General features: G+C 34.8%; 1 protein-coding gene across 1 annotated transcript in view; it reads left to right on the top strand.

Annotated features, from left to right (window-relative positions):
• LOC133528081 (hemicentin-1-like) overlaps positions 1-19,679 on the top strand; it is a 246,913-nt gene that overhangs the window by 140,585 nt on the left and 86,649 nt on the right. Inside the window, exon 2 of the mRNA XM_061865294.1 lies at positions 18,311-18,488. Coding sequence (XP_061721278.1) covers positions 18,410-18,488 — 79 coding nt within the window. The 5' untranslated portion in view covers positions 18,311-18,409. The remainder of the gene's footprint in view (positions 1-18,310; positions 18,489-19,679) is intronic.

A 19,679-nucleotide genomic window follows, 5' to 3' on the forward strand; every position in this document is an offset into this window, starting at 1 on the left:
ATTGGCGTCACTTCACGTCACTCGAGACATTCTTAAAAGTTACCACGAATAGTAAGATTGGTTTACAAAAACATGTCACGATGGCCACTTAACTGAGTTTGAGTTTGTTATGGTTTCAGGTTAAAGTCATTCGTAGAAGCAACAAAAAGTGTTTCGCCAGCTAGCCACTTGAGTGTAACATGAGTGTGTTTTTGTATAACAACGTTATCGCCCGAAGTTAAAGTTTGAACGTTTTAATTTTGTATCGTGTAGGGAATAACTTTTAGTGTGAGGTCAAATAAATATTAAGATTACTTACATGTTTATGTGCCCATATTTTGTTTAGTACTGTAGTCTAACATTATTTTATTAGGTTTACTAATATTGGCTACAATAAAAATAAGTAAAAGAGTAGGTAAATAAAAAATAACGTTAACAGCTTTATTCATCAAGGTATAATAATAATGTTGTATAATTGAACGTTAGTATGAATTATTTAGTTTACAAAATACAATAGGTCACTCATACTCAATCATGTTAATTTTGCGTAATTAAAAGAATTAGTATTAATAAAGTCCGGGTAGTAATTAGGTTTAGGAATGTGCAAGTTCCTCAGTCGCGTTTAAACAATTGTTTTATTTTATCTAGTGTTGGTTAAATTGGCAGTTTTGGTAGTTTTTGTTGAAGTAACTTGTTATTTTTTGTAATGAGCTCTAACTTCACTGTTTTTGATAATTATATATCGATCTACCATCTATTGTTTTCTGTATAGCTTGCGCACTTTCACTTTAAATATTACTTGGTTTTATTAATAATATATCTGTATAATATATTGCAACTTACGAGTAACTGTTATTGGCCTACTACTATGTAAAAATACCTATTTATGTAAGTTGTATATTTACGGCTGTTGTTGTTCTGAATACCAATACAATTAAATAAATTAAACTTCCTACGCGTAGACAAAGGATGTTAAGAATATTTCAATTTATAGACTAGAAATATTGAATACGTTGGACTATAATGGTATGTAAGAATTAGGTTACATCGTAGGTCGAATATACAATTACATATTCATTTACTTTGATAATTTATCTTTTCAGTTGTACATACATTTACAACATACATACATATTTACATATTAAACTATATATGGTTGATATTTATGAGTAGTAGTACAGCAACAACATTTTTTTTCTATAAGCCATATTGTTGTATTTGACTTAAATAGTTTCAGATTTATGATTTTTAAACGTTCACCTAATTTGTTACAATTTGTGATACATATAATGGGATCGGTTTTTGCAGTAAGTGATAAGTTTATATAGGGCTTAGGTAAACAGTCTGTATTTATGTCTATATTACGTGGGAACTTTATAAGTTTTGGCTAAAATCAAGATATATAATAAAATTTAAAAAGATAATTAATTTAACAGTAAGTAGATTAGTCTAAAAAATTTTATATTAACGTTTTATTGCACAAAAAGTAAGTTAGTCTAAAATAATAATTAATTTCAATTATAACTACAATATATTAGAATTTATTCACGATTAAAATTTCTAGATTCAAATAGAACGATTTTATTTTTGTAGTTGGTACTTGTACTTCATTACAACGTTAAATAGTTTTTTTTCATGTTTATGACATACATTTTTAATTTTATTTTGTTGATTTTAAATAATTGCTAAATTTTACATGTTTATTATTATTTTGCTGGGCTCTCCATACTTAGTTATTTTTTATAAAAATCAGGTGCTCTATAAGAGTAGTTGTTTTATTACAAGATAGTTTAAATATCAAAACTTTGATTTGGTAATTTTATTTGAAAATGGGTAAAAGAGTCGTTAAAAAAAAAAGCTAGTTTTTTTTTATATTAGATGTATTGATGGTATGTTTGCTAACAGTAAATTTTCATAAAAGATTGACGCATAATTAATACATTTTATTTCCTTTCAATTTTTTTATTCGCGAAAGTTTTGTTCGATTTTCAGGGGTGTATGAAAGTGAGAATGTTGATGCATAAATATGATTAATGGGTGTTGAAACAAAAAAAAATGCATGTAGGGCCCTGAGAAAATAACAAAACTAAAATGAAAACACTCTTTTTTTTTGACATTCTGACTGAAACACTACACTACACAAAGGAGGTAACACGGTAGTTTGGAGTTAGGTTAGGCTCGCTAAAAAACAACAAGAGCATATTTGCAGATTTATAAACTGCCGCCGTGTTACTTCTACACTACACACAACATCAGATCTAGAAATCACACACCTATCATTAATGTGACGTCATAGTGCTTTCTTCATATGGAAAAGCATAATGCGAAGTGAGTTTAGAAAAATATTAAAATATGATATGTATTATTTAGCTCATTTCGAATCAGATTAATGATTAGTTGTGCTTTTTTATTGGTCAGCACTATTTAGGAAATTTATTATATACAAAATAATGTCAATAATAAATCAATTTATTTTTTGCTTCATTTTAAAAGCAAAGGGGTTAAGCAGAGCTTAATCTTTTAATTATAACGTCCCGTTAATGATGTACATGCTCCAGACTGGGAAAGGCTTTTTGGAGATATAAGTTATGAGTTACGGTGTTGGAATTAAATCTTTTAAAGATGAAAGATAGCGACCCCTCGAGTGGCATCAAATGCTCCTTGGTCCAAAGGTTCAATCTTGTCTTAAAAAGAAATACGTTTGATTCCTTTCTTGGTCGCTAAAATATAGACTCAAGTCGGAAACTCTCGTATGTATCATTAGGATCGGTAGAAGGGTAGGACACTGGACTACAAGCACAACTTCTATTTTCTTGTTGAGGCAAGATTAACTGGTTGCGCCTTTGATTGTTTATTTTTAACATGGCTGAACTTGTAAACTTATTCTTTCAGAAATGTTCATTCTTTTGTTTGGTTTAAACACACACTACACACAGCCGCAACAAAAAAAAAGGCACACACAGAAGGGAAGAATGTTAAAAGGGGGTCTTATTAGAGTCCGTTTGCAATATTTTGATAACAATTATTTTTCTTATTTTGATTTGATTCGAAAATTTACTTTCGCAAATATATTATTAATATATTTAAGCTACAGCAAATTTTGGGAGGCGATTGTAACATGCCAGTACCTCTCCTTGCCTGTTACATATATGAACATAGTATTGATCTTTTTTAAGTCGGTTAAATAAACTTCCTTGTTTGGGTCTCACGGTAATAAATTTCTTTCATAACTGACATCGGTCATATCGTCTGAAATCTTAAACGCTTATTTGGAGGGCTCAGTGCTGAATAGTAAACCAATATAATAAGAAACTTGTTTATAAAATAATTTGAACTTTATTTCAATGTCGTAAAGCTTTTGCATTATAAAAATTTGTCCAAACAATATACTGGGAACCATTAGTTCAAGTGTTAGTTTTAAATATCAGCTCGAACCTTACGTCATCATAAAATGAAATGAAATATGTTTGCTATGGATAAAAATATTCTTAGCTAAATTGAACCATATTATAAAGAAATAAGAAAGGGCGGATCTCTAAACGATGTGCTCATATAGAAAAACAAAGGTGGTTAGAATTAAAAACTATATTGACATCCTACATGCATAGAGAAATAGTTTAAACCACACCCAAAAGTAGGTCAAATTTGGACCTTATGTTAATTAGGAAATAAAGTGTAATTTGTGTAAAATTGTATGAAGTTATAAATTTCAGTCTTGGTTTAAAGAACTACCAATGAGGTGCATTGAAACTGGGAGCGCGGGATTTTCAGGATCTCTGGTGGGGATGCATAAAACCGCTTGCACGAGGATTTCTCGTGGCCATTCGCAGTGACTGTTAGACAACGCTCTATAGTGGGTATTTAGGTTATCTAGGTTACCTGTATTGTGACCTGACCTAGACTTTGCTAGTATTTCCTGATACTGGTAGAGTTTGGATTGGGGCATAGTATAAGGTAATTTGTTTTGGGGTTTTATTTAAATAATTTTAAAGAAGTTCATTTAGTTTGTGTTAATTTATGTAAATTTTAGCTATTTGATTGTTTATTGATTTGTGGTTCAGACTAGCGCTAGTGTTTGAAATTATACTGGTGAACTCTGATTTATAAATCAATAGACTTATAAAGATTGTACAGTTTTGTTTTGGTTATAGTGTCATTTATAATTTTAGTGAATTTTAATTGTTTGATTATTGCTTTGTGATCCAGACCAGCGCTAGTGTTTAAGATTATACTAGTGAAGTCTAGGTTACAAAACAATAGATGTTTTAAAGGTTGTAAAGTTTTGTTTTGTTCACAGTGGAATTTATTAGTTGTGTTTTAATTGTGTTTAATATACATAGTGTTTTGGCTGGGATTATTTTAGTGATTATAACACTGAAATGATTTTGGTTGGAGAACTTTATATATTAATTTAGTTATATATTTCGTAGGTTCTTTCACAAATTATGGGGTAGAAGAGGTTGTCTTCTTCAGCATAGTGCTGGCGACTTAGTGATTCTGAGCGGGTAACCTAGCGGTGGATAACTACAGCTCTAATTCACTAAGTTGAGTCATAGGATCATACCAGGTGGGTCCTGGCAGTTACCTGCGTCTATTAAGACAGGTTTTTACCCCTGGAACTTGGACGATTTGGGTTGTCAACTAGACTTCTTAAAAAAGCCAAGTTCTAGACCAAATTCCGTATCTATATAATTATATATTCACTTTTATATTTACCTTTCCGACTTTACACTTGCTGTCCCAATCCCAAGCGTGAGTGTATTGTCAGCACACGGGGAACTAGGAAGTAGGACTAAATCGGAGTGTCCCCATCCGTCGTACTTAGCTTTAGTCTAGGAGTTTTCCATTGCACATCGGAAAACTACGCGAGTAAATTAAATGTGCAACCCGGGTTGCTAGCTTGCAATTATATCGGTAGAATAGTTGGATAGTTTAGCTGTTAGGGCTAGGGTTTTTATTTGTTTGGTCTAGGGAATTGTAGGATTAATACAGGTTTATAATTTTATCACATCAAAGCCATTAGATATTTGCAGTAGTTAGCTAGGTTACCTTTTGATACTTTATGGCTATTTTAATTACATATTTTGAGTTTAATTATGGGTTTAAGGGTTAGATTTAAAGTATAATTAGCTAGGATGTAGTTGGGGTTAGGGATTGTTAGGATTTTATTACATATATTTATTTATGACTTATTGACAAACCTGACATATTTACTTATGACTTTGAATATATTTTGATCCCTTGCAACACTACTGGTAGAAAATATATTGTGGGGAAAATACAATCCAATAACCACAATATAATGTAGTGCTGTAGAGTCAATTTGCTCATGAAAAGAAAATATTTGTTTTGCCTGTCTCTAGCAGTCAGTATGACGATTTCATTCTGTTTTCGACAGATCTGTAATTTTCACACCCGACCTTAAAAATACAAGGTCTTACTATCATAAAACCTTATTGAAATTATAACCCAATGAGTGATTTACCCGAACTGGATCGAGGCAGATGCAAGATCGTGGTTTATTTTGGTCCGAAAGGTGATTCAAAATGACTACAACTACAGTTTGGATATTATCATTTCATTGAATACTAAAATGTATTACTGAATTACAGTATTCTGGAGAATTAGAGTGGATCAAATACTGCTGCTCTACTACCAGTATTTTGTTATGTTAAATTGTCCCTTTGGATTCCTCTCATTTATGACGAAAATGTCACAACATAATGACATGGACAAATGAAAAAGAGTCCTGTTGTTATGAAAAGATGTCCCTTCAGGACCACAAATATAGTTCCTTCAGAACTGGGGTCGGAAGCCTGTCCAAAGCAACTGGGTGATGGCTACGGATATCGCGGAGGAGCGGGCGATGTCTATAACCCCAAAACCAAAATATTGTGACATTTGTTAGTAATTGACCTTTGACCAACTGACTATTACATTTGACAGACTTTACTTAGACAAACTTTACTGACATATTAACTATGACATTCTACTGACATGTTGAATTATGACATATCTACTATTGCCTTATCAATTACAACTTATTAATTATATACTTTATCTGCCAATAAACTTACAATTACCTTATTTTTACTCTGACACACTAAATACTGTTATATTTTACGTTTTATTAATTATTTGACATATTAGGTTTAATAGGCGTATACATTACATAACTCTTTCCTATATGCGAAAAGGATTTTGGTTACTATTAGCGGTTACAAAGTTGGGTCCTACATAAACACTAAACGATCATTTGGCCAATTTACTGATCCAATTCAAGATATTAACTTATTTAGTTAGAGTTGTTTTAGGTTATTACTTTATTTAATAAAATTAGTAAAGGTAATTACGAATTGCGGTATTTTAAAGGGTTTAGAATTTTCAATGTTTCTTATTGGAATTTTTAGGAAATAGGTATTTTAGTATTTTAGGCAAGTCTAGGTTTAGCTAGGTAAAGTAAATAGGGTTTATTAGAGGTAGACAGACAGTGATAGAGGAGAGGGGGGGGAGTGTTACAATCGACGTCAAAAGTTCACAGTTCTGTTGTGTGGCTATTATGAAATATTTTTTGATTAGTGGACTTGATCACTTTTTCTTTAGTTGTATTTCAGATTATAAGAATATGTATACTTTTCAAGTTAACATCTGTTATGGTTTTACGTAATCTATGACTATGCTGGGTGAAGTCAGACCATTTATCAACGTGTCGTCCGCAACAAATGTTAATTAAGTCACTCATAGTCCACTCTGGACTCCTATATTCTCGTTGGTTGAGCTTATATGGACCAGTTGAGATTTTTGGGATGACCAATATAACTTGAACTCAGTCTGTAGTTACGTGATAAAAATAATTCAAGAATGTTCGATTTATTTACAGAATTGACATTATCATGACGTATGTAAGGTCAGTGTAGGGAAGACCGACATATAAAACGTATTACAGGGCCGTCATAAGGCAAAAACTCTCATATTTGTCTATGTTATGTATCTACGTTGCTCAGACACAGTCAGGAAGGAAGAGCTTCACTCCATCTGCTCTACCGACCTTCTGTAAGTGGAGTATGTGTAGAAACGCAGGAGTTAAAATCGACGAGAGCGGTCTTCTCGTGTAGACGTTCTTGTCCACATTGACGTTACATAAATTAATTTTTGAACTTGGGTAACTCCCGCTAGGAAAATTACAGCCAACTAGAACAAAAGAAAAAAAAATTATTTGAGGTCCCCGTGGAACGCTTATCTAAGATTTGGAAGCAGCCTTAAGAGGAAAGTGGACGACTGCTTCTCGTATTCTCTCTCTCTCTCTCTCTCTGACTGACATTATTGAGAATATTTTTACACAACAAAGGGGTATGCTTTATAGTTAGTCCCATTTTCATTAAGTCAGAATCTGTTGAGGTAATCGTGAAGAAATCGAGAGAACTCTCTAAACATAATTTGAATATTTTTTTAAGGAAACCCGTTACTCTCGACCACAAAAACAAGGCTGTTTTGTGAATTTATTAATTTATTATTCCTATTTTTATTGAGGTGTGCAATAAAGGATATTTTATGTTACATCATACATCACTCTATGTTTCTGTTGTTAATAATGGCTATGAAAAAACTCCGAACTATCAACTTGCCCGTGCTCCTAGCGGTTGTAATAACATAGATACAATGTAAGCGGTCATAACAATATGGAAATCAAAACTATTGTTCCCGCTTATGAATTTATGGCCCCGACAGATTCACTCCAACGTCTCCAATATGTTAAGCCTGTCCACGTTCATGTGTTTATTTGTTCAATTACGGGCGGTATATATAATTCTGTTTTTAAAATCTGTCAAGATGCAGTGAGTTCAGTTCAGGTCCGGCCGTGCATGCCCGTGATCGCGAATATAATTGTTCTTGAATTATTATTTTTAACAAAAAAGTAATCAATACATTAAAAATATTACGGATTTTGAGAAGCAAATTGTTAATGGTGCGTTTTAGACCTACATATATTCGTGATTTTTTTCTGACACGCGCGAAAGTTGTTTATAGTTTCGAAACAAAAAAGTGATCAGAGAAAGCGGTATTGAACCTTTAAGTCTAAGGACTGAGGACTTGTTTGACATGATGCCAAAGGCCACTTTCTATCACCGCACCGCTCGCCGTCGGCAGGATGTTCATCCTCACACCCTAGAACCTAAATGGTCGCGTACTTGCGGTTAAAGAGGAATTTCCTCCCGCGGACACTCCGGCTATGGAATGAGCTCCCTTCCGAGTTTTTCCCGAGGGTCTACAGTATGGGGTTCTTCAAAAAAGGAGTGTACAGGTTTTTAAGGATCGGCAACGCGCATGTAACACCTCTGGAGTTGCAGGCGTCCACATGCTGCGGTGACTGCTTACCATCAGGCGGGCCGTATGCTTGTTTGCCACCTCCGTGGTATAAAAAAAGGCCTCAAAATTGCTTTTGATATACATATTTGGCAACCGTAATATGATCTAAATAAAAAAGCTCTGCTGTCTGAAGGCCACCCCATACTAGCGGCTTTTGAGCGCCGGCGTCTAGTCAGCGCTGTGGATGTGGAAATGGCGTCACTGCGCAGTTGCGCCAACGTTGCGTCGAGCAGCAGCCATAGAGTTGACTATATGCCGACGCAAGGGAGACGCTAGTGTAGGGTGGCTCTGAACCACCTTAAGATTCTGATATTGATCGCTCGTGTATTTGCGCGCTAAATGCACATATCGTAACAACAAACTGTAAAATAGAATATATAATTTTCATTAACAAATTTGTCATTACAAAATTGCCTTTTACAACACGCATTTGGGCGCAAGGTTGCTTTGAGAGAATAAATTCCACATGTGATAGTCGGAAATTGCCTTCAGAGTACGGCCAAGGCGCCAAGCTTTTCAGGATTACATACACTCAAGAAATTACGGCGGCCTCCGTCCCGCCGTGACCGGGTGGAATTGAGGATATGACGTCAGCCGCGACTGCACAATAGTTATTTGTGTCCCAAGGGAGGAAAAGTAGGCCATTGCGCGCCGCGTGTAAAATTGTCACCCGAACCGAAGGCGAGCGTGGTAAACACGCGGGATAGAATGTGTTACGATTCCTCCCGTGGTGCGCATACTATTTTTCTGCTCAACGGAGGCGGAAAGCGGCAACTTCGTTTAGCGCAGCGGGAGCAAAGTATATGTAATACGCCAGCTTGAATACATTGCAGGGCAGTATAGGGACAGGTTAACGCCTATTATAAATCGTGTCATTCATACGCGTGCCTAGACTCTTATTGTCATGGTATTTAAGGTTAAATTTGACAAATCTACGCGTCATCGTGGATGACACGAAATAAAGGTAAGCAAATCACAACTTCAACTTTAACATTTATTCAGCAAATAGGCCACAAGAGCATTTTTACACGTCAGCATGGATTTTATATACAAGCAAAAAAGAGCACATCAACAATTATAAAATAAAAATAAATTAATTGAAAATATTAATGCAAACTAAAGTATTATTGTTTAAAGAAAAAGTAAGTAAGATATTATTATTACTTTTTTTTTTATGTTTATTATTCTATTTATTGACAATAACAATATACATAATGGATATATACCGATGATTACTATAACGTGACGTCTGTGTAAACAGTCTCAGCTACGCTGACGACATGGTGCTGCTCAGCCCCTCCATCAAGGGTCTGAGAAAGCTGATATCAGTCTGTGAAAATTATGTATGTTCTCACGGGCTGATTTACAACGTAGCTAAGACAGAACTGATGGTTTTTAGGGCTGGAAGGGGTCCGGATAACATACCGGAAGTCAAACTGAATGGAGAGAATTTGCGTATTGTGCAACGGTTCAAATATCTTGGCCATATAATGACGGATGACATGAGAGACGACAGTGACATGGAACGAGAGAGAAGGGCTCTGGCTGTCCGTGGCAACATGATAGCCCGCAGGTTTGCCAGGTGTAGCAGGGGGGTCAAATGTACATTATTTAATGCATATTGTCTCTCCTTCTACACTTGTCAACTGTGGGTTAGGTACAGCAAGAAATCGTACAGCGCCATCCGTGTGCAGTATAATAATATATTCCGGACACTGATGGGGCTGCCGCGTTCCTGCAGTGCCTCCACCATGTTCGCAGAAGCCAGAATCCCTGACTTCTTCGCGGTGGTACGCGCGCGCATTGCTTCCTTCTGGGAGGGGATGCGCCGCTCGCAAAACACCATCCTCATGTCGGTGTATCGCAACATTACCTGTAATATGTTTAGGCACTGGCTTTCCGTGCACCAAAACGGGAACAAAAAATAGCGTGATACTATTTTAATTGTTCAACCTTTAGTTTATTTTATTATTAAGTATTCTTTTGGCATTGTAATTTGTAAATGTTTTCTGATATGGGTGTACAACTGTACGTGTTGCCTGAAATAAAACTTTATTTATTTATTTTTATTTTATAACTAGCTTATATCTAAAATATTATTACTTAGAGATGTATAAAGTCTCCAAATGTCGAATTACAAAAAAAAACTATAATAATAATAATAAAAAACACAAACGGATACAAAAAAAAAACTAAAATTATCCACTCCGCTCCAGTACAGTCCAGGCACGAGACAACCGTCCAGTTAGCGCCGGACATGTCCGTCCCAATGAATTCAATCTCTTTAGACTTGGAGCGGAATCTAAATCGAACAAACGAAGTGGTTTGTGGTCTGTTTGTTTATGTGATTCGATTTAGACGACTAGATTGAGTCTGCTGGCGTTTGTGTTCATTTTACAGTAGCTAATAGAATCAGGCGTTACTTTGCGGAAATACATATCTATTAATTAAAACACAAAATATTACTTTGCGAATCCACGAAAAGATAACGTGCTAGTCAATCAGTGCTAACCCGTTATACTTACTTGCGTATTTTTACATACAATTAATGTACCCACCCTCCCACCGCAAAAATAAATACGCAAATAAATATACAATCCACCACCTAAAGTATAAACTCGACACGTGTTTCGCCTCTCTACGAGGCATCCCCAGGAGATGTTGACGGTCCGACGACTGTTTTCAGGTGGTGGATTGTTATATTTTTTTGCGGTGGGAGGGTAGGAATATTAATTGCGTGTAAAAATACGTAAGTAAGTATAACGGGTTAGCACTGATTGACTAGCACGTTATCTTTTCACATCAAAGTAATATTCTGTGTTTTAATTAATATGGATTTTCGCATAGTAACGCCTGATTCTATTCGTTGTATGTGTCTACTATAAACTTATTGATTTATTTGACATTGACCACTCTATGTAGGTAAAAGTGATATTTGTTTACATATACTATGGTGTTATTATTGCATCTTGTTTTTAAGAACGAATAGTATAGGTATAAATATGGTAAAAAAAATATCCGACGCCAATTTGGAACTTTTACAAATGTCTTAACAAAACTGTTATACAATTATTTTCGTTTTTTTAAACTTATAACACTGTTTGTAGTAAATCTACTGTTTTTACATAAAGTGACATTAATATTGTGGCACGCTGACGACGAAAAGCGACCCAAGAGGTTTACTTAAGTCTGATTAGTCTCATTCTTGAGGCAACTGCTAATTAGTATGCATTGCAAGAGGAAACCACTTTAATGTCACATGAATTCAAATACATAATTCAATTATCCAAGTTCCTTGTCTCATGCGTACGTAAATTAGTTTTGCTACTAAGTACTTAACGGAATTTTGCTTTTGAAAAATTAATAAAAGGTTCGGTTTAACTCAAAAAATATATTTATGTTTAATATATCAGAAAAAAAAGAAGTTAGGTTCTATAGAAAAAAAAACCGGACAAGTGCGAGTCGGACTCGCCCACCGAGGGCTCCGTACTTTTTAGTATTTGTTGTTATCAACAGAAATACTTCATCTGTGAAAATTTCAACTAATTATCACGGTTCATGACACAAACAAGCCTGGTGGCAGACGAACAAACGGACGGACAGCGGAGTCTTAGTAATAGGGTCCCGTTTTACCCTTTGGGTACGAAACTCTAATTAAATTAATTAAGGCGTGTTCCCCGACTGATTTGCCCAAGGCACAATATCTGTGCATTTCGTGGAAGTTTTCGTTATGCTGCCACGAAGTGCTGGAACAACCTCCCTCCTCCCATTTGGGAGAGCACAACTGTTAGTAGCTTCATATCTAAACGGAAAACACACTTAATAGCTCAACAGGGTATTGCTGCCTAAGGGCATCATTCTACATAGCCTCATGTATAATATGTGTATCTTTATAGCTGAGTTTTATATTTATGAGTATTTTTATTTGATATTTCCTATTGATAACTGATTATTTATTATTATCTGTCACACAAGTCGCGCAGTATGCCGTTCCGCACACCTCGCGGGCTCCACAGAAAACCAGCGCCCTTGACAACGCTTAATCGTGCCAAGTGCAATGCTGAGTGGAGACCATTTCAGCCTCACATCCTTAATTTGATTAAATTTTCGGGCTTTACCCAAAAAGCTTGGGTAATACTAATTATACCCGGGTAAACTTTAGTTTAATTAAATGTTATTGCATGTCTTAGCAATAAGTTAAAAACTGTTTAACTAGTTAAGTCTCATACAAAATGAGACTTAACGCAAACGCGTACGTCACGTCTCGCTATCGAATAAATTTACACTAGGGGTACAGAACGAGTTTTAGGTTCGATAGTTTTAAATATAATGTTTGTAGGGTTTTTTATTTATTATTTATTTATTTATTTACACTAGGGCCTTAGCCAACGTGCCAATCGCTAACTCTCCGTAGCGTAGCGTGGTCATCTCTCTCGACAGTTGCGTTTCATTCGCTACGGAGCGTCAACGGTTAGCACATTGGCTACGCACCCTGAAATGTCATCTTTAATTTTTCCCTTGAAATTGATCATTATTTATTTTCAGTATCACTCGAAAGCTAGTGATGAATCATTGATATTTTTTCGTCGCACAAAAATCGAAAAAGTAAATGTCTGCTAATTAACACACGTAAAAAACTAGCCTTTTATATTTTCGCTAGTAAATGCCATTAAAAAACCTTTTACGAACTGACAGGGGCTGAACAGTCTCAACTCCCGCTGAGTTACCAAATTCCCCCAACTCGTTTTTCATTACATTTTCCTCGAAGTCTAAATAACCTTCAATATGTTCTAATTATCTGTTTTTCCCAGAAAAAGTACCTATACTGGGTGATTATGGCTTCGTGATCTCGAATGTCAAAAATGTATTAAGGGTACACATCAAGAAGGGTACAAAGTTCATCCTCACTTTCTCTACACGTGGCAAACCAAGAACAAGCGGGCATCTCGCTCGTTGGAATGAATGAATGCATTAATTAAATTGTTTATTATACAATAAATATTTTGAAACTGTTTATGAGATGTTAACAACTAAAGTTTTTTCTACATTGAAATGATTTTAAATTTTTGGTAATATAAATAAATTACAAGGAACGTAACATATGTTGGTATACATAAAAAGTATCAGGTACGTCCTTATTTTTTACGAAATCTTAATTTATTTTATAAGTTTATATTTTAGTACTTAGTCAGGTCACAAGTTTTACAAATAATAGTCACATACACAATTTTTAAATACACACAAGTAACATGCATTAATTAAAACAAGAAATATTACTTTGCTAATCCGCGAGAAAATAACGTGTTAGTCAACCGTTATACTTACTTGCGTATTTTTACATGCAATTAATGTTCCCACCCTCGCACCGCAAAAATAAATATAACAACCCACCACCAAAAGTACAAAACTCGACACGTGTTTCGCCTCTCTACAAGGCATCCTCAGGAGATGCTGGAGATGTTGACGGTCTGACACCCGACAACTGACTGAGCTGTCTAGAACGGTCGGCCATATTTATACCTTGACCAGTCCCCCTACTGTGCAAGTGTGAGTGAGATGGAAAAAATCGTAATAACGGCGATGACGCAACATTCAACTGTTCGTTAAGAATCGTCCCCCTATTGTTGTACCTAATTATAATTGTTGGACTTAAAATCCATAATTATTTTCACCAATCACATACTAAAATGCAATATTACAGGACTAGATATATCTCATGTCTTGTATGTGAGAACGCAACTCCGTTTGTATGGGAAGGTGAAATTCGGTCAAGCTTGCCAGGGTCTCTTAAGTTGGTCATACTGAACAATGTTTCCCATTGGACCGATAGGATAACCATGAAACAACCATCTAAATCATTTTTTTTAATTCAGTATCGCGATCCCAAAATCACCCGGTAAAATGTTGTAACGAACCTTTTAAATATGAAGCAGCAATTTTCCTAATTAGGACGACAAACATAACCCAAATTAACTCGTTAATTAAATATTTAATAATGAATAGATACTCGTACTGTGACAGCGGTTGTAGGTAATTACTGTCAATATTGCGTTACTGAAATTAGGCTACTTTGATTGATTATGAGCTGATTAGATGTGTGCAAAATGGCCGAACATGAAGTCTCGCTCGCGCTTTATTTCTTTCTCTTTCATTCATGCTGTAAATATTTATACTCTTCTCAATAGAGTCCATTATTAGGGCTTTAAAAGAATACTACGTCGGTGGCAAGGAAGCATACGGCGGGTAAGCAGTCTTCGTAGCCTATGTACTCCTGCAACTCCAGAGGAGTTACATGCGCGTTGTTACTAACACTCCGCACCGTCGTTGAACTCGGACACCCTTACTCGACAGGAACACAATAGGTACTATGATTAGGGTCTAGTGTTATTTGGCTGCGGGTTTCTGTAAGGTGGAGATACTTCCCCAGTTGGACTAAGAGCTATTGCAAACGGAGTTGAGTTGGACAAGGATGTTAACAAACAATACCATGTCGTAGTAGTGAGTGGATAAAATAAAAATAAAATAAAAAATAAATAAATATTATAGGACATTATTACACAAATTGACTAAGTCCCACAGTAAGCTCAATAAGGCTTGTATTGAGGGTACTTAGACAACGATATATATAATATATAAATATTTATAAATACTTAAATACATAGAAAACACCCATGACTCAGGAACAAATATCCATGCTCATCACACGAATAAATGCCCTTACCAGGATTTGAACCCAGGACCATCAGCTTCGTAGGCAGAAAACATAAAATAAAACAAAATAAGAATAAGATATACAAAGCCTATACAAGCTGATGTACATATAATTAATTAATTCATAACTGTATTTTGCACCAGTAATAAAATTAAACATGACCTATATGATAAATGTATTTTATACAGTGTTCACTACTCATAGATGACCTCACATAAGAATGTGTCACAATTATTCCGAAATCGCCTATAATTAATTTACATAAGTTTCTATAACCGTTACATTTTTACCACTATAACGTCTCAAAACTTTAGGAAAATCCTGTCGCTTAAGACCTTTTATATGAATGTATATGCTAAACAGCATTTTACAAACAATAGTCATGCTCGTGACTCGATAATCTAATTTGATCTGTGTCGTAATGCGGGTATAATCTGTATAAAGCCGTGTACAATGTTTTTTGAGCGTGTAACTTTGCTAATCTTAGATTATAAATGGGCAAAAAGGGTTCCGTAGAGTAGAGTAAAGACAAATATTAATGACGTGTTTTCAATGTAAACCTCAAGGAAAATAAGATCAACATCTTAAAATAAAGTAATAGTATAAAAAACACTAGAAAAACACGCTTTTATAAATGTGAAACCTGATCGTGTTCAAAGTCCATTACGTGACCTTTCTCACAAGTGCAAACACGACTATGATACGTATTCCATCATGGAATGCTAGTGCATATCTTCCGACTTCATCATCAGACCTTGAAACCTAATCTTGGTCAAAGTTCATTACAAGACTTTTCTAACAAATCCAAACACAGCTATGATACGATGTTCCATCATGAAGTTCCAGTTCATATCTTCCGGCTCCATCATCAGATCAGTTCAACAGTACCATATTATTGTATTGTCATCAGAACTACAAACAGCTGCCAATTTTCATGACGCTACGATTTTTGGAAGATGTTTAAATTAGTTACCTTAGATTCCATTACATATGTAGTTAGTTACATACAGGTCGACCTAATAAAAGCGTGTTAATTACAAAAACATTAAGTTGGTAAGTTTATGTTAACGGCACCAATCATGGGATATTTAAAAAGAAAAAAAAAATGAGTATTTTTGATATTTCACCGACATCTGTAAAATTCCTACCGCTTTATGCTTTTAAAGTTGAATGTCCAATTCGTCCTATATGTTTTCTATGTATTTAATGAAAGCTACTGCAATTTGTTTCAATAATATTAACAAATTAAAACTAACTACCATTAATTTTCAAACTAACAAATATCAATGAAAAATTAAACTTAAGCAGCGCTTTGGCTCTTGTTTATGGTAAAATGTTGTCAGCGTTTAAAAACTGATGGTAAATACTTATTTTACAGGATTTGTCTATACCATCCCATTACTAGTGCCTGTTTAATTATAGGAGTGTTTACTATCTTGTATTCCTCAATCGATAAAACTATTGTTAAAAATTCTTCTTCATTTTTTGTCATACAATATAAATATCGTCTTCAATGCCCGTTAACATTGTTTGATGTTACTTGTTACGCTTTAAACATAACAAAATTCGCTACTCGTTGCGTCTTAGAATAAATTATAAAGTGTACTAAAAATCAAAACACAAGTTCGCTGAACAAATGTTGGACAGTTTGAGGAGTACAGCTAGAGTGTAATTTATTGATCCTGTTAGTCCTATTACAGGCCACACCCGGTATATTATTACATATTAGGTACAAGTAGATGCAAAACAGGTATAATCTGTTTACCTATGTACAATGTTTTTGAACATGGTGTTTTGCTAATCTTAGATTACAAATGGACGTGAAATGGGCAAAAACAGTATTGAGAAGTACTCGGTTCCGTGGGGACAAATAAATAATAATTCCAAATAGGTCTCATGGGAAATAAATTGGTATTAGTTATGCAAAATATACTAAGTATTCGTCTGCGTAAAAATGCTAAAAGAAGTATTCATCAGCGCAAAATGATGATTACTGTGATAAAAAACCATCTTCAAACTATACTTTCAAAATTATAAAATTGTCTTGTTTTATCTTAAAAACGAAGAAGAGTATATTGAGTTATTATTTGATTATTATTATTACTTTTAATAAAAACGTATTTTTACAAGCAAACCCTTGAGTAATCACTAGTATATAGAACTAGCATCGATAGTCGAGTTTATCGATACAGGAACTCCCTACTTGTCAAACAATCTTGCCCCGCGGATTCCTATGTCTGGTTATGAACTAATGATATAGGTTTTTTTTTTATATTCCTTTCTACCTTTATTCCTTTTACCTAGAATTAATACAAAACGAGGCTCGTTATCAGCAATGGTTGTGTAATGAACCCTAAAAATATTAGTATGTAAATCCGTTAAACTGTTTATCACGTGTTAAAAGTTTTGATCATTATCGCTAGTAATCCTTCATCCAGACATGGTTATTAAGTTTAAGTGGGTGGACAAATGAGACTACTGTATTAGTTCGATTATTTGTTAAGATTATTTTTTACCCCCGTTGGAACGCAAACGATATATTTTAATACTTATAAATTTAGAGTAAACGCTTTTGATCTAATGAATAGAATCAGGCGTTATTTTGCGGACTAGTACCTCAATAATAATTAAAACAAAATATATTAGTCTGCTAATCCGCGAAAAGATAGCATGCTAGTTAATCAGTGCTAACCCGTTATACTTACTTGCGTATTTTTACACGCAATTAATGTTCCCACCCTGCCACCGCAAAAATAAATACGCAAATAAATATAACAACCCACCACCAAAAGTACAAAACTCGATACAATAGAACATAACATAAAATAGAAGATAACATGCTAGTCAATCAGTGCGACCCCGTTATACTCGTATTACCTACTTATTTTTTACATGCAATTCATTAATTGCATGTAATAAATAAGTAGGTAATACGAGTATAACGGGGTCGCACTGATTGACTAGCATGTTATCTTTTAGTGGATTAGCAAAGTATTCTTTTTTTATTGACTTTTGATCTGTTGGGCTTATTTATGATCATTAGAGTAATACGTTTTAGGTTTGATTTAAGGAAAATAAATAATTTATTTTATAATAAAATAAAGATATCTTATCTTATCTTTATCTTATATTTTTGTGCATACAAAATAATGTGTTTGTTTATCCTAAACGCGGCTTGGCAACTGGGTTGAGGTTTTTGGTAAAATGATTTGATATTTTTGTACAAAACTAACCAGCATAATTTCTTTACAGACCGCATCTCCTATCAAACAATGCTCAAAAGTACGTAGCACAACTTGTGCTAGATGCGCCCTCGGCGTCGACCAATGAGAGGCAGCCGCGGGAGCATGGATGGACCATAGGATGCGCGTCTCGGCGCTCATACTTCTGCTGATCTCTAATACATACACATTCTCACCTGAAATAGATGGTAAGTGTATATCCTTATTTATTAGCTGTATATTTAATACAATATATACCGGTTAATACGATCGCCAGACCTTCGTTCTCGTGCGCGACTCCATACATCTAGCGCGACTTGTACTAAGTACCTATGGGCTTGCGCGCGAGAACGCAACTTATGCTAGGTCAGACAGCAAATTTTTGAGGCAAAATTAAAAAGCAAACGGGGAGTTCCTGCATCGATAAACTCAATTATCGATCCATATCCTTACTAGTGATTACTGATGAGTCTAATTTAATCTATTGTAAAGATTTGAGGTTACTTGAAGGTATCTGAGGATACCGAATATGCCCTTAAAAGGATCCCCAGTATTTATGTTACACCTTGTAGTAATAATCATTCAATGCCATTACGACGAAGAAGGATACAAGCGAAGTTGCTGAAAAAAACTAGTGCTTGTTGAACTTTTGCATGCGATTTTTTCCGTTAGGGATTCTGTTTGATCGTAGAATTAATTATCATATTTTCTAGAATGTCCACCGTATTTCATTCAGTACGTATTTAAACCATTCATATGTGAAAAAAAATTGGTACAATAAAGAATCGTGTTGACAGATGGATAGGCTTTTTTCCTTAAACGTAGCGCTGCTCGCACTGTTAATGCTTGAGAAAAGAGACCTAGGCTCACCGAAAAATGTCGCACGAGTGACTAAAAAGTAGAATTAATTTAATGTTAGTATGTCTCACGAGACTTTAAATTCGATTAAACGGAGTGTTTCTATAGCTCATAGCCAAATTCTAAATATATCAAGGAGGCAAACGAGCAGAAAAAATTGAATGATGCATGGTAAGCAATACCGTCGCCATTGATTTGATATTATATCGAAGGACTGTCTTTACAGGCACTAAGAATGGTGATAATTCAGCGGTGTCACTCACGAATTCAAGCCAACCGTGCAGTCAAACGCAACTAGTTGCGACCAATCGCGCGCGTTATGCGAACTCATTAATTAATCGCGTTGTGGCGTTAGACTGAACGATTGGGTCGAATTCGTGCGCGTGACACCGCTGTACTGGACCCATTCTTATTGCCCCTGAGGCTAGTCCTTAGATATATGTCAATCTTCGCCCATGGAGATATTATGCAAAACTAGTGGGATTACAAGTGCGTAGCCGGTCGTTAAGTAAGAGTAAGGTAAGATGAGACTTACTTTTTTT

The sequence above is a fragment of the Cydia pomonella genome, chromosome 19 (assembly GCF_033807575.1).
Source record: "Cydia pomonella isolate Wapato2018A chromosome 19, ilCydPomo1, whole genome shotgun sequence".
NCBI classification, from domain to species: Eukaryota; Metazoa; Arthropoda; class Insecta; order Lepidoptera; family Tortricidae; genus Cydia; species Cydia pomonella.